Source organism: Mesoplodon densirostris, chromosome 19 (genome assembly GCF_025265405.1).
Source record: "Mesoplodon densirostris isolate mMesDen1 chromosome 19, mMesDen1 primary haplotype, whole genome shotgun sequence".
Taxonomy (NCBI): domain Eukaryota; kingdom Metazoa; phylum Chordata; class Mammalia; order Artiodactyla; family Ziphiidae; genus Mesoplodon; species Mesoplodon densirostris.
The window spans coordinates 47,317,013-47,338,280 of NC_082679.1; the positions used below are offsets into that span (position 1 = coordinate 47,317,013).

The window sequence follows — 21,268 nt, forward strand, 5'->3', positions numbered from 1 at the left end:
TAATAAAAATAATTCTGTCAAAATACAACAGGAGTTTTTTCATCTCTCAAGTACAATTTAATAGGATGTTTTGTGTTAGAATTCTCTCTAAACCCTCCCACACCCACAAGTTTCATGCTAATGCCAAGTATCAACTTGCGAGGACAAAGGCAGAACCAGTGTGCACAACGTGGAGGACGTCTGTGTCAGCTGTAGTTACTAATGGAGGAAAACCCAATGCAAAGAGGCGGCGCCTGAGGCAGCCAGAGTCCACAATCTGGCCACAGGTCTGTGTGCACGGGGCTGGTGGTCAAGTAGGGCTCTCCTGCCCAGCTGCCACACGGTGTGCATACCTGAGTTGTGAGCGACCAAAGGAACTTTCAGCTCTGACAGGTCTCTGCCTCATCTTCTTTGTGCTTGCTTAAGGGGTAGGAAGGTGCTGGGAGGCTGGGCAGTCCCCACTTCTCCATCTCTTGGTGTCCCTGTTCTGCCGGCCGACACCCAGCCACAGACCCATGTAGGTGAGGAATAGGGGTTCTGGCTTTCTTTGCATGTCCGCCAGTTTCTGCTCTGGAAGGAGCGACCATTTGGTGAAGCAAGAGGAAAAGGGAAGTAGGGAAGGCTGCTCCCCGAGGGCTGAACAACCCAACAGAGCCAGGTCTTCTTCCTGCCTCCTTGGTTCAAGTTCAGCTCTTCACCGGGACTCCTCCCAGGTGCCTTCCCCACTCTCGGCTCCCGGAAGCAGGCTGGCAGGACTGGGTGTGCGTAAGGGGCTCCTCGGGCTGGCAGGCAGGCCTGGACTATCAGCAAGACAGTGGGCTCAAGCAGCTTGAGTTTGGTCCTCTCCACGGCTTGTGGGGCAAAGGCTTATGTCCCAAAGGTATGCTGTCCAACTGGGACAGAAAGCCCCTCTGGAGAGGAACAGAGTAAACAACTTGGACTCAGCTGAAACAGTGAGATAAGGCACAGAAAATGGGGAGGTGGCCATGGGTACTGAGTGTGAGGCAGGCGGACACCCAACCCCAAGCAGCACACAGCTGTCCTGAGCCCTCCTGGGCCGCTCAGCCGCTCTACAACCCAAGCCCAGGCACCCATCCCCATCCCTGACACACCCCTGAAGGTACCAGCTGTGCAGACACTGCTGGAGGCCTCGCCAGCCTAACCCCTCACCCACCATTCAGCTTTAGGACTAAACAGTGTTGTCCAGTCCTCAGGGATGAGGTTAGTCCCAGTTCTGCCCTAATTTGTTGTGTGACTTTGGCCAAGTCACTTAATCTCCTGGGCCTGTTTCCTTATCTATAAAAGGAGAGGATTGTTGGAGTAGATGTTCTCTGAACTTCATTCCAGTTGCAAAAGCCTCTGGTTTTAATTCCCAATCCTGCTTGCTTCTGACCATTTTAAGAGCCTGATGTTTCCAACTTCTTGGTTTGGGAGCTAGGCATCCCCAGGTTTGCACAGGATGAATTTCCTTTACAGACAGGACAACACCCCCCTGATGGGTTGCGGTCTCTGGGATGCCAGCTGGGGCCCTAGTAGGGACCAAGAAAAAAGCAGCAGCCTACAGGATCATGTCCCAGGGCAGAATTCTGGGAGAGCACAGGGCCACTGGGCCCATCACCAGCAGTTAGCTCAACTCAATCATTTCTCTTGTTGTCCAGCTGTAGGCCCAGTGAGTCCTGGTGGGCACTGAATATCTCAGGCCACACCAACCATTCCTGAATCCACTGATGGAAAGCAGGAGCTTGGCCAGCCCAGATCCAGGCAGGGACTGGAAGCTCGACTTCTGACCTTGCCCCTTTGCAGGGGCTGCTTGGGTACTCCCTCCCACTGTGAGGCCGATGGGGAAATCCCAGCCCATCCTGGTGCTCCTCTGGGAGGCCTCTTCCCTTTCTTCCTCCTGGGCAGTCTGTCCTCTCCACAGATGGCCGGCCTAAGTCCTGGCAGCATCGTAACCCTTCCTCTCCTGATTCCCTGATGGCAGTACCAGGACTGTTTTTGAACAACTAGCTGTGAGGATCCGTCTGACATGGACAGTGGGACATTTGTAAAGCCCATGAGGTCCTTTCCTCTGGCCAGCAAATATGCTTAACAGTCTTTCCTAAGAGTGGCCGGGGCCAAACTGCAAAGGAGCTGCCTGGCACAGCTACAGTGAGGCCTGGCCTAGGGGGTCAAGGGTTCCATCCACTCCAGCGACTGGCAGCCCAAAAATCTGTCTCCACAAGGTCCTGGCTTTTCAACAGAAAGCATCAATTCCATCAGAGCTGTGCAGAGACGGTGAAGATCCAGGCAGGAAAAAGGCAGCCCCTGTACTCAAGGGCCTCTGTCCTGGGTATGGAGACTTCCTCCCCACAGCCTGACACTCAGCAGCTCTCGGGTCAAAGGCAGGTAATTTCCAGGCAATCAATTTAGAGTAAATGAATTATTTGGCCATCTTAACAACAAAGGTAGGCAGGATGTTGAAAAGGGAAGAGAGAGAGAGGCAAGGCAGGCAGTGAGAGGCAGGGTAGAATGGTAGATATCGTGCTAGCCAAGGACCCTCTAACTCCCTTGCTCTGCTGTGTAGCCCCGGGCCAATTCATCTCTTCTTTGGACCTTGGCCCTGCAGTTCTCTGCTCAGTTCAGCTCTCAGGGTCCTAGGGACCCACACCTCTCAGATGCTGCAAACCAGCTTAGCCTGACCTGCCCACTATGTGGCCCCCAAAGCCTACTGGGCTTCCCTAGGCTGCAGCTGGGCCTGTGGCTCAACAAAGGGGAAGCCTGAAATAAATGAATCACTTGGCTGAGGTGACAGAGATGATTCTTTTTAAATGAGTTGGACTCAAAAACATATGGTGTCTGGACAGCTTCACCCAAGAGGTGCTGGACCACTAACACTACGATAAATACTGTGTCTTTTTTTAATATATATATTTATATATATATATAATCTCATTTTTTTTACTTATGAAAATAATAAGCTATCACCAACTTGGATAGGCTTCACCACTGAATTAGCAGAAACCAGCTCAGCACAAACTCTCCAGAGATAAACACTGGTGGCTCAGTCAGGAGGGGGGAAAAAAGATTAAAAAACCCCAACCTCTCCTCAGAACAAACCCCTTCTTTCAAAATAGAAGTAACCAGACAATACTGTGTCATAGGCCGCTGCACATGAAGTGGGGAGAGAGAGAGACTGAGGGTGGGAGAAAAAGAAAGGAAGGAAGGGAAGGAAGGAAAGGAACGGGGGAGGCCAGGCAGGAGTGGACTCTGCCCATGGCTTCCAGGTCCCTGCACCAGGTGCCGATGGAGGGCAGGGCTGCTCCAGCCCTGGGGCCGAGGGAGGGCCAGGTGGGGCCAGACAGTGTGGTCAGCTAGTGCAAGTAGTCGTCGACTCTGGCAAAGGAGCAAGATCCCAGGCCCGCTCGGGCCATGAGCCGTAGACATTCAGATGCCTGGCCCAAGGCGAGCATCAGAGGGGGCTGCTTTGGCAGGTTCTGAGACTCTGTGGAGAAGAGACAAGGCCTGGTCACTGCCCTGCTCAGGGCTAAGCCCAGGTCCAAGTTCCCTTGGGGGCAGAAGGTGGGGGGAGTGCACAGAATCTCTTGGAACAGAGCGTTCATGTGTCTCTGTGTGAGTGTGTCCCAGCCACCAGGCCATGGCCCTGCCTGTGAATCTCAACTTTCTTTAGAGCACTGAGCTAGCCAAGGCCCAGGGTCATAGTCTAGGGCCCATCATGATCTAGCCAGCCAACTCAGTTGGGCAGAGGGAGGTCAGGGCTTAGGTTCAGCCATGGGAGCCCAAGAGTCCTATGGGTCACCAGAGAGCCTCTGGGCAGAGCTCACTGCCCAGATTTGGATAATCATCAGCAATTTCTAGGGAGGGGTGAAGGGGCTAACCTAGGTACTCACAGGCCAGCTTCTGTTTTTGTTAGATCCACTTACCTAAAATGGCGCTGTTGAGGGCAGCGCATACAGGCTCCCTCTGGATGGGGTCAAGCTGCTGGCCAACTGGGCAGCTCCAGGGGTCTGAGTAGGCAAGCAGGCTAAAGGCATCCTAAAGGACAGGGCATTCTTGAGAGGACTGTGGCACGCACCACGCACCCCCTCCTCCATGGCTCCAGGAGGATACAGGGCCCTGTGTGGTGCCCACGGAGAGCACAACATACCCCGACTGAAGGGTCAGGTAGGGCTGTGTCCTCCCCAGAACCTAGAGAGGGTGGGGTGTACCCTGGATGTCCTGTTCCCCACTGTAGACTTGACTAGAGCCCGCTCTGTCCCGTTGCTGCTGCCTGCCCCCAGTGCCCTCTCCCAGTCACCCTGCCCCACCACCAAACGGGGGCCCATTCTGTATGAGGGCCTGGCTTGTTCTGTACCTGCAGCATCTCTGTGTGGGCCAAATTCTTGCCGTATTCCCGGCCCAGCTGCTCACTCAGTGCCTGCAACTCACGGCCAAACAGGATAATCCTTTCTGTGGCCGCCTGATTGCCCCCGCAGAGCTGCCGCCGAGGATGCCCATCATCTGCACCCAGAGCCCAGCAGAGAACACATCAGAAGGGATAAAGAGAGAACGGGAGGACTAATGTGGAGACCCCAAAGAGAACACGACAAGAAGGACCTTGGCTGGAGGTAGGGTGGGGTGGTGCAGCTCCTGCTAGAGGCAAGTGAGGGCTGAGAGGAGCAGGTGGACCATCCGGAGCTGAGCTCTTCTTAGTCCACCTAGCCCATGGTCTAGGAGTCACACAGGACTCAAGCTTGCCCTCTTCCCACCCTCTGCAAGTTGCAAGGGTGTTCATAAGGTGTCTGCTCTCACCAGCTCCCTCTAGCCACAGACGCTGGGAACTTGTTCTGGGCAGCAGGCTAAGGCTTTCCCACCTCAAGCACCGATTCATGATTGGCTAAGGAGGCAGTGGACCAGATCTGGATAGAGCTTCTCCAGCCACCAAAGCCTGCCCATGCCAACGCCCACAGAGGGGAGAGGGCACCAGGACTGAGCAATGCCGCCTGTGGAACACCATGCGGGGGCATGGCCTTACCCATGCTGGACTCATCCGTCTGCAGGTCTTCATGCTTGTAGGCACCATTGACAATGCGTGTGGACATGCTCTCCAGCACACCATTGGGGTAATGTTCCGCCTCCATCTCCATCTCACTGTCGCTGTGGAGAAGGGTTGAGGTGGGAGTTAGCAAAGGGGATGTGACTGGAGCAGCCTGGTTGGGCCTCCATTTAGGCTTTAGCTGCAGTTTGCAGTGGGTAAACTGAGGTCCCCAAAGGGCATGAAAGGACAGCTCCCAGGCTTCCCAGGCTCTAATACTTGGGCCCTACTGTGACACCAGCCATCCCAGAGGCTTGTTACTTCACTCCCACTCTGGTCCCCATGCTGCCTCTGTGACCGTCCCCACCCTGGCCCTCCTCTGAGGTGGTACACCCCTTCTATACACCCCCTGACCCCCAATGACCAGGGCAGGTAAGTCCTGATAGGCATCTCTGGGAGCCAAACCCAGGTCAGCCCTGTAGCATGCTGGAGGGCTACTGAAAGCCACCTACAGTCTGCAACCTAAAAACCCTGCCTGCCCAACCTGGCTGACCACAAGCTAAGCCCAGTTAAAGCTCCTTTAGTATAGACCCTGGCGGTTCTGAGAGGCCTGGCATTCTTGGAGGCAACCACATTCTCAGTGTCAGCGCCTCTGGAGAAAGACAGGGCCAAGGAAAGTGGCAGCTGAATCGAGCTGGACCAGAAGCTGGAGCCAATGCCAGGCCTGGTGGGTCAGCGGCTACTATTCCAGGCACAGACCTGGGATGGAGGTGGGGGTGAAGGGCAGGGTGGCGCTCAGAGGACAGGCTGCAGTGGGCGCAGAGCAGAAGGCAGGAGGAAGAAGCAGAGCAGAACAGGCACCTGGTCTCCTGGTTACTGGTACTGCTGTGGGGCTGGGACTTGGTGGAATCTGTTGAGTTGGACTCAGAGTAATTGACTGAGGATGGAGATGAGGAGGACGAGGACGACGACGAGGAAGAGGAGGAGCTGGGCGGAGGGTATTTACTGTGGTTCTGTTTGCTCTTGGTGGAAGCGACGCCATTGCTGCAGCTGGGACTATCTGCTCCTAAAAGCCGGGGAACAGTCAGAAGGGGAGGGGCAGCCTGCCATCAAGCAGGGCCCCAGGAATAACTACAGTGGTCCCACTTCCCTTCCCCCAATCCAGCAGCAAGCCCTGAGCCCATCCCAGGGAAGGGTGTATGGGTGGCCTTGCTTCTCCACACCAGTTCTTCCCAGAGCCCTCTGGAGAGTGGCTGACCTGTGTTGTGCATGTGGGAACTAGTGGGGCCGTGTCGGGGGCTGAGGCTTGGGGAGCCAGGGTAGCTGTCCTGGGACTTGGGGCTTCGGGAGCTCAAGCTGCGGACCTCACTGTCAGTCCCATTCACCATCTCCACAAACTGTCGGCACCTGCAGAAGGAGCACAGCAGCAACGCCCTGGGCTTGGCCCGGGTCGTGTGTGCCCACCACCAGCTGGGCCGTGGGGGGCCGGACGGTGCCCCAAACCTACTTGAGCATGAAGAGCAGGTTGGGGTTGTGCTCCAGCAGCCCTGGGTAGAAGCGCTGTGTGGTCTCAATGGCCTCACCCACACGGCCCTCCAGCACCAGCTTCTGGATCTCTGTAGAGAGCAAGAATGCGTCAGTGAGCGAGGGGCTGCAGACCTTCCTCACAGCCACACGTCTACACACTGCCAGCCCCAAGCACGGACCAGCGGACAGTCAGGTGGGCTGGCTCAGAGTGGCAAGCCCACTGAGGTGCTCACAGAAGAGGCTGAAGAAACAACCTGGCCACCCAGCCCCACAACAGATCCTGGTTTCTGTCAAGTGTCAGGTAGTCCTCAAAGAGTAAGAGGGGAAAATGGAGGGGGGGCGCTCTTAGCCCAGAGGCAGCAGGTTGAATTTGGAGGCCTGCTCCTATGGAGTACAGGTTGCCAGGGACCTGGGCGGGGGAAGAGGTCCTGGCTGTGGGAGCATAATCTAGGGATGGGCACCCGGGCAGCTTCGTGGCCTGAGAGGCCCCTCTTCAGACAGACTTCTCTCCGCAGGCTTCACAGGGAGTTGCCAATGGGAGCTCATGGATTCTGGGCCAGGCCCATGTCTCGGCAGTCTTCAGGGGCTGTGGCGCGCCCCCTGCTGAGAGAGGAGGTCATCCTCCTCACACTGGCAGCTCTGACGTTGACACCTCTCAGGCCGGCGGCATCGTGCTCTTGCTCTGGGGGCCTGGTGCGTCTTGCTGGGAGCGACTTCTGGGTAGATCCCAAGTCTGGGATCCCTTTCCGACTGTCTGGCTGGGCGTGGCTTCTCTGGGAGACACAGACACATGCACATACACAGAGACGACAGGCTCAGAGTGACGCAAGCAGGCACACACAGACACACGTGTCCACACACACCTACTCTCCCTCACTCTCCTCTCCTCTTCCCGTCTCCTTTCTGGGCTGTTTCCTCTTTCCCAGCACCCTCCTTCCACAAAAGAGCCCCAAACACGCAGTATGCAGGCTAGTATGAACACCAGGAAAACTTCCTTTGGCTCCTTCTTTGTTTGTCTGCAAAGCCCAGGACCAGAGGTGGGAAGCAGAGAAAGGTCTACCACAGTGGCCACGGAGCAGCAGCCTTCCCCCTGTCTGACTGCTTCAGTCCCCTCTCTGCCCAGGGGCAGGCAGAACTACTACTAAGGTTGAGTAAATGGTGGCAAAGGCAGGGCACTGAACTGGTAAGATGCAAACACACTCTTTCTCGAAGACCGTGAACAGGAGGCTGAGTGGAATCCAGGATGCAGGAGGAAGGAAACAAGCATGGAGGAAGATCCAGCCATACCAGGCCCCAGACTATGCCAGGCCATCAGAGTATACATTAGGGAGGCTGCACCGAGACATTCCCATGCTGCTGGACTGTCCTTCTGGACAGTGTGGCCTTGAAAGAGGGACAGAAGAAGGGCCTGGGGCTGGGCTGTGGGCTGGTCTTCTGGTGAGGACCCGAGCTGAACAGACTACTGACAGGTTACCCAAGGCTGCCATGAGCCAGAGAGCAGAATTAGGGACAGGTGAGAGAGGGAGGGAGAGGGGAGAGGAGAATCAACCTTACTTTGTCTGTTCTTTATGGACGCTTGTTCTTCCTGAATCGGGGTTTCAGTCATTCGGGCAAAAGCCGTGGCCGTGGCACAATACCCATGATGCACCAGGTAAGATGAGACCATGCTAGAAAAAAGGAAATGCTCAAGGTGACACTTAAGAACTGCATTTCTCACCAACCCCCTGATGGGACAGACTATCTCCCTGTTAGGTCTTCCCTAAACATATCTCACAGGTGCAACCTCCACAGAATAATAAAGGGGCTGAAACAAGTGAAAACATCCCCCAGTGCTCATGCAGTCAGGCAGAAGAGGGGCAGGTCACCACATCTGTCCTCACAGCTTGGAGGAGTGGCTGCAGTTTCTCTGGGATATGCTGCCCACAGGCAGGCAAGTATGATAACAGAAGTACATACAGAGGCACATACCATCTCCTTACAGAAGCGGCTGCCTCCTGGGACCTGAAGCAAACCCAGAGACTGCCGAGAGTCTCTATGAGGGCTTCCTGGAAGGGCAGCCAGCCAAGCAGTCTGGCAGGTGCCCAGTGATGATGCATACCACGTGCGTACCTTCTACACACAGGAGCTCCTCTGCAGGTGCCCCACGCGCCCGGCAGAAGCATTCCAGCTCAGGTGAACCTGGCCCTCAGGAGTGTTGGCTCTAGATGGTGATGGGGAGCTAACCCACGACCCAAGTTACTCCACGATACACAACAAATTAAGGGCCCAAGAAGCCAAGGTTTCAGGCAGTAACATGGCCAACAGGAACACGATCTTTGGGAGATGGCCCTGAGAAGCCTGATGCCCAGAAACCATTTAATCCCACCGAAAGCTGGCTAAGCAGCAGCACACGTAGAGTCCTCATATCTGATGTGTACAAAAGTGAATACCTTGGTGTGTGCATATGTCAATGTCATTATTATAACTGCCAAACACAAATGTCTGAAGAGCTGTCATGTAGAAGGCACAGAAGTTCAGCTGTGTGTTCCCTCATGTTTTAAGGGGTAAATGAGATGATCCATATAAAGTGCCTAGCAAAGCAAGAAGTCAATATATACAACCTCTTATTATGAAATTATGTATTTATAACATTAATTATGAATAAGAATTATAATATTTATATTATTATAAACACAAGGGCAAAAATTCTTGACAAAACATGGTTCAGATGCGCCCATATATACGTCAGAGGCCACTAAAATGTACAGTCCCTTTGACTCAGTAATTCCACTTCTTGAAAGGACACCCAGAAAATAATCTTAAATATGGAAAACTCTTTATGTACAAAAGGGTGACCTACACAAGCAAGAGAGAGGAAATAACCTGAACCTACCACCAAGGGAAGCCAGCCAAGGGGCTTGTGGCAAATGTGTCTGCGAGATAATACAGCCATTAAAAAGGTCCAGAAAGCGAAGTTACATGAAACCACAGATATGAGTTATATGCAAGTCTCAGCAAATACTACATATGAACACACAGGCACACAGATACATACATGTAGACAAATACACCCATGTGCTGAGCCCAGGCCCTGTCAACTGAGAGTATTAGTCCCTCCCCGACACAGCTGGGGCAGCTCCACCTCTCCCCTTGCCTGTTCCAGCAAGCCTGCTATGGGGACTGGCACCATGCTGGCCCTCCAAGGAAGGGCTTCTTATAAGTTCTGGGGGCTGGGGACAAGATGTAGTAGTGCTGCTATTCCTGAGAAGGGTCTGGCCACCCAGCCCCTGCCTCAGCCCTCCCATGGAGCCTGCCTCAATATCAATCCCTGAAGAAAGGAAGGCTACACAAAGAACCCAGTGTGCACCCCACCCCCACCCACTGGACTCTGGTACCCCAGTGTCTGCAGGGCAATGACCAGAGCTAGCAGAAGCCCAGCCCTTCTCTGCCCACCCCTGGGAGCCAAGCTAACAAACTAACCCACCTCCTGGCAGAGTGGGTACAGCTCATTGCCTCACTCAGGCCTGCAGCTGTCAAGTGGAAGAGAGAACCATATCTGGCCTCCCTCGGGATTCTCATCAAGACTGTCTCCCAGGAGAGGCTGGGAATTAATCAGCCAAGAGCCAGCTAGGTCCTAGGGAGGACCCTCTTCACACCACCACTGCCACAGATGCAAGGGACTTAGCTGGATCTGACCCTGAGAGGTGACCTTAGGCCAGAGTCATGGCATGACAGACACTCCCTATTATGGAAAAGAAAAGTGCACAGAGGAAGATACCACAGGGCGTACTAGCACATCCTCTGCAAAATGACCTGGGGAAGGAAAACAGCCCTGCTGGTGATATTACATACAGGGCCTTCCGATCCAGTTGAGGGGGCAGAGGTTTAAGTAGGAGCAGCTCTGGAGAACTGAACTAAGAGAGGAGCAGGAGTGCAGCAGGCAGAGTCATCCTGGGAGTGCTTTCCAGAAGGAACGCTACCCACCGAAGTTCACAAGAGCAGCGTGTAGCAGTACAGGGGCCTACAGGAGAGTGAGGCCCCTGGGACGGGGCAGGGCTGGGTAAGGGCGGGAGCGGGGCACTCACTTCTGCAGCACCGCCTGCCACTCGCCAAGCCGGGCACTGATGGGGAAGCAGTGGACAGTACCCTGGACCTTGGCACGCCACTCCCGCATGTAGTCCTCAATGTCAAACAGGAAGGGTTGCTGCCCAAAGTTGGCGTCCACAATCTCCCCAGGTGTCTGCAGGCCTACGGTGGGGTAGAGGTTGGCCTGAGGAGGAGAATGAAATGTCAGTTGGGCCCTGAGGGCAATGGGGCAGGAGGGCCTCGCCACATCTCACCTCCGGCACAGAGGGGAAGGCGCTGGCTCCCGCAGGCCGCTGCTGTGGCTTTGAGAGAGTGGCAGCATGGCTGGGGGAGGCAGGGCTGAGCCACACTCTGCCCACCTCCCTAGCAGAGACACTATTCCTCAGAGTTTGAGGGGAGAAGGCAAAAAAAAAAAAAACAAGCCAGGCTCAACATGGAGTCTCTTGCCCTGCATCAGAGGCCGTAGTGTTCCCAAAGCCCAAGGCCCCCCCTTCGGGACTCAGCCAGGGCACAGAGAGGCAGGCTGGGCTCCACAGCCCTGCAGGTGTGCCCGTGAAGATCTGCTGCAGGGGTGGATGATGGCTCCTCTCAGAGAGATCCAGGACCAAGGATCCCTTTGCCACAAAAAAGGGGGGTATATAAGGGGGCAGGAAGGGATGCGGGGAGAGAGGAAAGGAGGGGAGGAAGAGGAGAGTATGGCCAGATGGCCAAGGGGGTCAGGTGGTATGGACCCCCCGACACTGGAAAAGGGTAAAGAAAGGCTGCTGCCCTTCCTGTCTGAGGCTCACTAAGAGGAGGATCTTCTGGCCAGTGAGGTTTGGGCATGTCCCTCTGGGTGTGGGGCTCCCTGCTTCCCATCTATCCCCTGCCTTGACCAGCTTTTGCCAGGTCGCTCCCTCACTCCATGCCTTCTATGGCTCCCACTGCTACAGCCCAATGCCTCACCAGCCTCCTCCTCATTGGCCCCAGGTCCCCAGTCTTCTCTTCCACCTTCCATCCTTAGACCACGTATCATTCCTGACTACCACGTGCTGGTTCTGCACACTGGGTTCAGCCTTTCTACCGCTTGGCACAGAGTGCCATCACATCCACGTCTGGGTGTTTCATGTCATACCTCCACCACTAGACTCTTCCCCACTCAGGGTCAGAATTCTCCTTGTGTCTGTTCTCTTTCTTTGCTTAGGACCACAGCCCCTCTCTGGAGACTCCAGGTTGGAGGGAAGGATTTTTATACATAGACAGAGGTTCTAACAGGAACCTGCGTGTTGCAGTCTGGGCTTCAGAAGGCCCCTCAGATCACAGGGGCATTTCCTATTCCTAGAGCATCACAGGGGAGCCCAGGATCCCTAAGCAGCCCCCAGAGTCAGCAAACCTTTCCTCCTTCCAGACCCCAGCCAGGGCACACAGAGCCAGGCCAGGCTCCCAGCATTCTGGGTGGAGGCCCTGCATGTGACAAGGCCTGTGATGACTCATGACAAAGAAGGACTGGAGTGCAGGAGGTGGATGAGCCCTGAAGGAAGCCAGCAGGAAACCTCACCCTTTTCTAAGAGGAGAAAACTCCATAAATTTCACCTCTCTGGACCAGGAGTACCCTGCACAGTAGCAGGTTCAGTCCCCTAGGGCACTGGCTTTCCTCAGGGATCTTTGATGGGTATGCACAGGGACCTGGCTCCCTAACAGTTCAGGAACAAGTTTCTATATGAACAATTTTCTATACTCTGCACACAGGTCCACTGGCTATAAGCCACACAGAACTGGTTCAGACCAGCTGAGCCATGGAGCTACCTCATCTCTGTCCACACCGTCCCCTACCTCCTAGCTGCCTTTGGAAATGCCACAAATCTCTGTCACCTGCTAAGAGTCATGGAGGAAGACCAGGCCTTACTGCTGGAGAGAGAAGGCTGGCAGGTACCACCTACTGGTACCTTCAAGCTGACGACACAGCACACATCCCTGGCTGGGGAAAGGGTAGGACTCCACACCCTGCACTTGCAGGTAACACCATGCCCTTTCCTAGTCGGCCCCCAGGGCCAGAGCAGGAGACCCAAGAGTAGTACTTACCGGGAGGTCTGTGAAGGCTATACCTGTGGAGGGAAAGGAACAGTCATCAGGCCACCTGGTTTCCCATGCCTCTGTGGGCCCCGCGAGGGTCCGTCACAATGGCTGGGGGAGGGGCTGGTCATCACACCTCCCCTATGGCGAAGGACAAGCACTAGCAAGGGCTTGGTAGGTTTATTTTTTATTTTACTTTATTTTATTTATATTTTTAATAAATTTATTTATTTATTTATTTTTGGCTGCTTTGGGTCTTCGTTGGCTGTGCGCGTGGGCTTTCTCTAGTTGCGACGAGCGGGGGCTACTCTTTGTTGCGGTGCGTGGGCTTCTCATTGTGGTGGCTTCTCTTGTTGTGGAGCGCGAGATATAGGCACGCAGGCTTCAGTAGTTGTGGCACACGGGCTCAGTAGTTGTGGCTTGCGAGCTCTAGAGCGCAGGCTCAGTAGTTGTGGCGCACAGGCTTAATTGCACCACCGCATGTGGGATCTTCCCGGATCAGGGCTCAAACCCATGTCCCCTGCATTGGCCAGCGGATTCTTAACCACTGTGTTACCAGGGAAGTCCCGCCTGGTAGGTTTACACACTGGCCTTCCCTTTGCTGAGTAGCTTGGCCAGAAGTGAAGTCAGATATTTGGGTATTTGTCCACAGCATTTCTACCCTCTCAGGGAAAACCTGCTAGGAAGGACTAAACCCAAATGATGTACCCTGAGGCCTCTCTAGGCTTGATTGTTCTCTTGATCCAACATGTATTTATGGAGACCTCCTGTGTATGCCAGGCCCTTTTCCATCCATTACCTCATCTGATCCTCATACCAACTATGGGTAGCAGGCTTTCTTATCCCCATTTTACAGATGTGGAAAGTAAGCCTCAGAGGTTAAATGATTTGCCAGCAGTCATAAAACCAGCAGAAGCTAGTGGGACTGGACTCATTTCTAGTCTGATGCTCCAACATCATCCCTAAGCTGACAGAGCAGTGGAGGCAGAGAGGGAGGCAGCTGCCCACCTTCAGCCCATACTTGCCCAGCGTCCCCAGAGATTCCGAGTTGACAAAGCCTAAGTTAACAGTGGCCTGTGTACCCTCTGAACCCTCCCGCCAAGAGAAGAGGCTGTGTTTCTAGGGACCTTAGTCCTGAATCAGAAGTGAGGGTAGAGGGGATAGGGACCCTAAATATAGGAACAGCCCTGAGCAGGAGAGGGGCCTTAGCATATCTACCAGAGCATTCATATTCTGCAGATTGAGAAATGACTCAAGGCCCAAGGACACTCCCCCAAGGGCCCATAGCCTTCCCATTTTTAAAAATTCTTATATCTTCTAGAAGCTCCTAAGCTTTAGGCCTGAGAGGTTTTCAAACCACTGACTACTTGGAGGTCCCTGTCTGCTCCCTCAACCCCACCCCAAAAAGAAAGTGAAACCCAGCAAGACTGAAGAACAGGTGAGGGTCTGATGATACGTCTCCCAGTAAACCTGGGGCCAGAATCCTGACAGCAGCCAAGTGAGCATCCCATGTTCTTCCTCTGTGCTGGGCACTGGAATCATGTCTTACAAGGAAGCATTTAATCCTCAAAACAACCCTGGAAGGTGTATACTGCCTCTGGCACTAGTTTACATATGAAAAAACCAAGGCACAGAGAGACTGTTTACATTCTTTACTGGGCTACTTTGCTCCTCAGTGAAAGAAGTTCATAAACCCATGACCTTCCTGCCTGAGGCCACTCCTGAGGCCCACATGCAGAGTCAGCAGTCACAGAACTAGCAGGATGGAATCTGAAAGCCCCTCCATGTCCACCCACCAGGTCTGCATGGGAGCTGCCCCCATGAATCTCAGTGTGGCCAGGCTACTGCTGCTGTACTCCCAGGCTCATGAAGAGGCCCACAGAACCCTGGAAGAAAGTGGAGTCCAGGCTCCATCAATTATCTGCAGTGTGACCTTTGGCAAGCTACCCAACCTCCCTGAGCCCATCCGAGAAAAGGGGGTAACAATATACCCAACACCTCAAAAAGGAAGGAGAAACAGATTCTCTATGAAATCTGCTTCATAAACTGTGAGGTCTAGGTACAAGTTGGCTAGAGTTGCGCCACAGGGCGAGACAACTGCCACATTTCTGCCCAGGGGATGACCTACCTGGGCTTGCCTAGCTCTACTCACAATGGCACTCAGGAAGGACAAGGCCTTGAGGTGCTTCCAGGAGGATGAGGAAAGAGGCTACTCCACCCCCTATTGCACTGAACAGGGGTAACACTGCTCCCTGTAGCCCTGTAGGTCTCTGGGAGCCTCCACAAAGACATTGTGACGGCAAGATGTGAGATGGCCCACGGGAAGATCTGAGAAGGGCCAGGCAAAGATCCAGGATGCAAACAGGACATTCAAACCTGCTGCTAAGAAGTACCTTGAGCCAAAAACACATAGCTCAGGGGTCACTGAGGCTGAGGGTATAAAGAGCCTGTATAAACATTACTCTGGGGACGTCCCCGGGGGTTCAGTGGTTAAGAATCCGTGCTTCAGGGCTTCCCTGGTGGCACAGTGGTTAAGAGTCCGCCTGCCAATTCAGGAGACACGGGTTTGAGCCCTGTGTCTGGGAGGATCCCACGTGCCGCGGAGCAACTAAGCCCAGGCGCCCTAGAGCCCGTGCTCTGCAACGGGGGAGGCCACCACAATAAGAGGCCCATGCACCGCAGCGAAGAGTGGCCCTTGCTCGCCACAGCTAGAGAGGTCCCGCACACAGCAATGAGGACCCAACACAGCCAAAAATAAATAAATAAATTTATTAAAACAAAAGAAAAAGAATCCGCGCTTCCACTGCAGGGGGTGCGGGTTCGATCGCTGGTGGGAAAGTCAAGATCCCACATGCTGTGCAATGCAGCCAAAAAAAATTACTCTGAAAGCTCATGGACCACTTGTGGGTGAGACGTCAGTCTCCAGTCTCCATTCACTCAGTGTTCATTTGTTCTCCCATCAAGTATTTGCTGAGACCTCCCAGGAGCTAGGCCCTATGACAGGCAATAGGGAGCCAGCTGGAAGCCTGGCCCTAAAAGTGCTGCAAACTCCAGCAAGAGAGATGGTGTGCAACTAGTAATTACACAGACAACTGACCAATGACACATAGGGTGAGTGCTGTGACAGAGGACAATGGAGCAAATAAAAGGAGCGGGGCGGCCAGGGGCAGGAAACGTCACTCTGCTTCTCTAAAGGGAGAAATGTTCTGAGGTTAGAGAGCAATGATTGGCTCACTGATCCTGCGTGAGATTCTGAAGTGCATTATATTGATAAGCTGGCTTGTGAAAAGGAAACAAGGTCATTAGAAGATTCACCAAGTGGTCTATCACTTTCATTGACTTTCCATCAAATTTCGTGATCTAGAAAATGCAGAGGACAGGTCATATCCATTTTTTAGTGAGGTCTCAGTAGTATCCTTGTGGAAAAGACAGAAAAACACAAGATTCAATTAACATAATGAAGTGATTCTTAAATGGCTGGTGTCTACCTGGACAAGCTGTAGGCTGAAGGGCTCAAATCCAGCCTTGTCCTCTTCCAATATTTTTATCAATATCTTGATGAAAACACAAATAAACATGTTTATCAAAATTTAGGTTCATACAATGCTGAAGAGGATACCAAATATTAGAGATAGAAAAAGCAAGACCAAAGAAGATCGTGACAGGCTTGAAAAATAGAAGATACAGGCCTAAAGGAAGTTTTATTACAAGATGTGTGAGGACTTTCATGGGTCTATATAAACATGTACTAGGGGGGACTTCCCAGGTGGTGCAGTGGTTAAGAATCTGCCTGCCAATGCAGGGGACATGGGTTCGAGCCCTGGTCTGGGAAGATCCCACATGCAGAGCAACTAAGCCCGTGCACCACAACTACTGAGCCTACGTGCCTAGAGCCCATGCTCCGCAATAAGAGAAGCCACCACAACAAGAAGCCCGCGCACCACAATGAAGAGTAGCCCCCGCTCACTGCAACTAGAGAAAGCCCGCTCGCAGCAACAAAGACCCAACGCAGCCAAAAATAAATAAATAAATAAATTAAAAAACCCAAACTAAAACAAAAAAATATATACTAGAGAGAGGAGTTTTTTTAATTTTTCTATTTTTTTTGGTCACGCCGCGCGGCATGTGGGATCTTAGTTCCCCAACCAGGTATCAAACCCGTTCCTCCTGCAGTGGAAAGTGCAGAGTCTTAACCACTGGACTGCCCGGGAAATCCTGGGAGATGAGTTTTTAAAAACAGTGTGAGGGGGCTTCTCTGGTGGCGCAATGGTTAAGAATCTGCCTGCCAAAAATGTAGGGGACAAGGGTTCAAGCCCTGGTCTGGGAAGATCCCACATGCCGTGGAGCAACTAAGCCCGTGCACCGCAACTACTGAGCCTGAGCTCTAGAACCCACGAGCTACAACTACTGAGCCCACATCCCACAACTACTGAGCCCACACACCACAACTACTGAAGCCCACGTGCCTAGAGCCCATGCTCTGCAGCAAGAGCAGCCACTGCAATGAGAAGCCTGCGCACCGCAAGAAAGAGTAGCCCCCGCTCACTGCAACTAGAGAAAGCCCGCGCACAGCAACAAAGACCCAAACCAGCCTAAATAAATAAACAAATAAATAAAATAAAAAGTGTGAGGGTCTGGGCTGACATTAAGGTGGCCATGAGCTCCTTAGGGACCTAGGGATCTGACTGACAAAGAGCTTAGGGTCCAGAGGAGGGAGGTGCAGGTGCAGAAGGGACAGCAGATATGCCCCAAATCTTATGTCCCACAGCAGGTGCCATGCTCTGAGCAAAGTGTGGATAAGCTGAAGAGATGTAAGGAGGGCAGGTATTCAGAGCAGATGGGCAGAACTGGGCCTGGCTTGGAGGGGCAAGTGAAACAGGGCTTGGGTAAGGACTGATAGTCCATAACAGTGGCCCCTGGGACTCTGACAGCAGAAAAGTCAAGAGGCAGGAAATAGCTGGAGTCAGAGAACAGAGTGGGGAATGAGGAGTCATCTTGAGAGCTTGGCCTTGCCCTCCAGCAGCTAGCTCCTCACAGGCTGGATACCAGCAACTGCAGCTAGGTGGCCATGGATTTCAGGGGATAGTTTTTCCGGATGTGCACCTGGGTCAGCTCTGCATCGTCTGCGCTACGCTCTTGGCTGCCCATTCTAGGCTGTGGCATCTCACTGCCCTGTTGAGGAATGCTGGCTCCTGCTCGCTCAGCCCCAGCCGCAAGTAAACCCCATTTCCACCCAGGTCCCCTGGTTTTGCCCGGGCTCATCTCCTGGAGAAGCCACAGAGGGATGTGGGGAGTGGCAGCCACCTTTTGACTGCCCCGCAAACCAGGGGAAGTGAGCCTCCTACAAGTTGGGTTCAAAGTAAAATGCCCAACTCCCTTTCCTGGCAAGGCCTGTGGTCAACCTGGCTGGTAGGGTTCTGCCAGATTAGAGACCTCTGCAAACCCAGGCAGGCAGGCCCAGCAGTTAGGTACCACCTCAGGGCCACTTTGGCCATGGGTTCCACTCACTCGAGGGCCAAACAGCAGTCAGCCCTACTAGGGCAAGGTGTCAGAAGAGCCAAGTTCCTCTCTCTCTTGGTTTCTAATCCTAAATTCCTGTATGTGTACAGGACTACACTTCAAGGTATCCTCCAGAGTTCTCAAGACCTTCCAAGGACTGCTGCTTCTCCTGGGTTTCTGATCCTAGTTGACAGCACCACTAATCTAGCCACTTTACCATGTTCCCTTCTTTCCAGTGCACCCCATCTATCACTAAGCTCCGCTGCGGCACCCCTAGGCCTTTGCAGGCCTGTTCTCCGCTGCCTGCACCCATCACCACGACCACAGCTCATGCCACCTGCCTCTTCCTCAGCCCTTACTCCAATCAGTCCCTCATTCTCAGTTTAACCAAAGGGACTTTCTCAATATAACTCTGTCCAGGTTGCTGTCTATTAACAACAAACAGGCCAGAAGAGACCTGACCCCATCTGACTCCGGCCTGTTTACCTTCTCTACTAGAGCAGCCCTCACTGTTGCTCCATAGCAACCAGTGCCCTGCAGAAGGGCCAGAGAAAGTCTGGGCCCAGGCGACAGGCATGCAAATCACTACCACTGTCAAGTATGTACTAGGGCCCCTCAAACTTCTCACTGACCCTAAACCTCGCTCCAACGAGTGTCACAGAGGCCAGGAGCACGACCACGACATTGCTGCTCTCTCAGCACTGACCCAGGCTCGATAAATGCTGCTGAATGGATGAATTAACAAAGGGACCACTTCTATACCCTCCGTTCCCCTTGCAGGGCTCCGATGCTAGGAAATGACTGCAGTTGCCTTGAGCTCAGCAGAGGATCTACAACACTGCTTTGGCTTCAAAGCCTCTCACCAACCAAAGTGGCTCCACAGGGCAGACCCTCCAAGGTCCCCTATGTACCCACCAAGGCTGTGGCCATTCTTGGTGTAGAAGCAAGTGCCATTGATGAGGTTGACGCAGCAGCCAATCACGTCTCCTGTAGTGAATGTGGGACCATAGGGCTGGCCAGTCCCAGAGGAGCAGAAGGAATGCCCATCATCACCATGGTAACCATAGGAATGTTTATCCCAACCTGTGGGGGAAAAGAGAGCAAGAGCTGAGGTGAGGTACTTGAGAGAAAAACAAGACAGTCACAGAAGCCCGCTCAGGTCTGAGCTCCTCTCCCCAGCCTTCTACCACCTCACCAGCACTCCTGGCTTCTCACAGAGCCAGCTGTGGGCAGGGTCTGGCTATGCGAAATGAGCAGTGAGTTCAGCAAGTCACTGCCCTGAGGAGTTGAGGCAGCCCTACTGAAAAAGGAGCCCAAGCTGTGGTTGATAGGAACCAAAACCATGAGTGCCCTGGAAGGGACTTACCAGAGGGCCATGAAACAAGGAGGTGGCTGGGGAAAGCCTCATGAAGGAGAAGAGGCTTGAACTGAACTCTGAGGTGTATCATGGTTGTTGTTTATCTTTTTTAAAATTTATTTATCTTATTTATTTATTTCTGGCTGCACTGGGTCTTCGTTGCTGCGTGCGGGCTTTCTCTAGTTGCGGCAAGCGGGGGCTACTCTTCATTGAGGTGCACAGGCTTCTCATTGCGGTGGCTTCTCTTGTTGAGGAGCAATGGGCTCTTGGCGCACGGGCTTCAGTAGTTGTGGCACGTGGGTTCAGCCATTGTGGCTTGCGGGCTCTAGCGCGCAGGCTCAGTAGTGGTGGTGCAGGGGCTTAGCTGCTCTGTGGTATGTGGGATCTTCCTGGACCAGGGATCGAACCCGTGTCCCCTGCATTGGCAGGCGGATTCTTAACCACTGCACCACCAGGGAAGCCCCTGATGGCTTCTCTTTGTTGTGGAGCACGGGCTCTAGGTGTGCGGGCTTCAGTAGTTGTGGCACACGGGCTCAGTAGTTGTGGCACACGGGCTTAGTTGCTCCACAGCATGTGGGATCTTCCCAGACCAGGGCTCGAACCCGTGTCCCTGCATTGGCAGGCGGATTCCTAATCACTGCGCCACCAGGGAAGTCCCATGGTTGTTGTTTTTTTAACTTAAGTATAATTTACATGTAATAAGAGTCTTCCTTTTTAATTGATAGTTCAACAAGTTTTAACAAATGTTACCACCACCACGATCAAGATATAGAACATTTCCATCACTCCAAAAAGTTTTCCCTCATGCCTCTTTGCAGTCAATTCCACTCCAGGCACCCCCAAGTCTCTGGCAGCACTGATCTGATTTGCTCCTATGGTTTTGCCTTTTACAGAATGTCATATAAATGGAATCACAGAATTTGGAGTTTCTTGTGTCTGGCATCTTTCACTTAGCATAATGCGTTTGAGATTCATGCACATTGTTAGGTGTACCAGTATTTTGTTTCTTTTATTGCTGAGTATTACTCCATTGTATGGACATACCACAGTTTGTCCATTCACTAGTTGATGACATACAGTTGTTTCTAATTTATCGCTATTATGAATAAAGCCAATAAGTATTTGTAGATAGGTCTTTGTGCAGACATATGTTTTCATTTCTCTTAAGTAAATACTAAGAAGTGGTATTGCCACGTCACAAGATAAGTATATCTTTTACTTGATAACAAACTGCCAAACTGTTTTCCAAAGTAGCTGTACTGTTTTGCATTCCCACCAGCAATGTATGAGTTCACAATCTCACTAGCACTTGTTACTGTCAGTTGTTTTGGTTTTTTCTTCTTCTCTTAGACATTTTAGTAGGTATGTAGGGGCTTTAATTTGTATTTCCCCAGTGTCCAAGGATGTTGAGCATCTTTTCATATACTTATTTACCATCAGTTTATTAGAAAATTATTGAATTGTCTATTCAAATTTTTAACCCATTTTTTAAAAAAATTGGGTTGGATATCTTACTGAGCTATAAGGTTATAGATCTATTTTGGATACAAAATGTGTTTGGCAAATATTTTCTCCCAGTCTGTGGCTTGTCTTTTTCATTTTCTTAACAGTATCTCTCAAAGGCCTGCTGGGATTTTTTTTCCTTACCATTTTTTTTTTTTTTTAATTGGTGTAGAGTTGATTTCCTGCTGGGATTTTTTTTTTTTTTTTTTTTTTTTTTTCAGTACGCAGACCTCTCACTGCTGTGGCCTCTCCCATTGCGGAGCACAGGCTCCGGA

The 21,268-nt window shown here is 52.6% G+C and overlaps 1 protein-coding gene across 2 annotated transcripts in view; it reads right to left on the bottom strand.

Moving 5' to 3' along the window:
• RANBP10 (RAN binding protein 10) overlaps nucleotides 1-21,268 on the bottom strand; it is a 66,540-nt gene continuing 45,272 nt past the window's right edge. The window contains exons 4-14 of one of the 2 annotated variants that reach the window (XM_060083542.1): nucleotides 19,049-19,216; nucleotides 12,644-12,666; nucleotides 10,582-10,766; nucleotides 8,072-8,184; nucleotides 6,498-6,606; nucleotides 6,249-6,397; nucleotides 5,852-6,056; nucleotides 4,991-5,112; nucleotides 4,331-4,476; nucleotides 3,900-4,011; nucleotides 1-3,460 (exon numbers count right to left, since the gene is read on the bottom strand). In XM_060083542.1, coding sequence (XP_059939525.1) covers nucleotides 3,330-3,460; nucleotides 3,900-4,011; nucleotides 4,331-4,476; nucleotides 4,991-5,112; nucleotides 5,852-6,056; nucleotides 6,249-6,397; nucleotides 6,498-6,606; nucleotides 8,072-8,184; nucleotides 10,582-10,766; nucleotides 12,644-12,666; nucleotides 19,049-19,216 — 1,463 coding nt within the window. In that variant the 3' untranslated portion in view covers nucleotides 1-3,329. The remainder of the gene's footprint in view (nucleotides 3,461-3,899; nucleotides 4,012-4,330; nucleotides 4,477-4,990; nucleotides 5,113-5,851; nucleotides 6,057-6,248; nucleotides 6,398-6,497; nucleotides 6,607-8,071; nucleotides 8,185-10,581; nucleotides 10,767-12,643; nucleotides 12,667-19,048; nucleotides 19,217-21,268) is intronic. The other variant, XM_060083541.1, reaches the window with a different exon arrangement.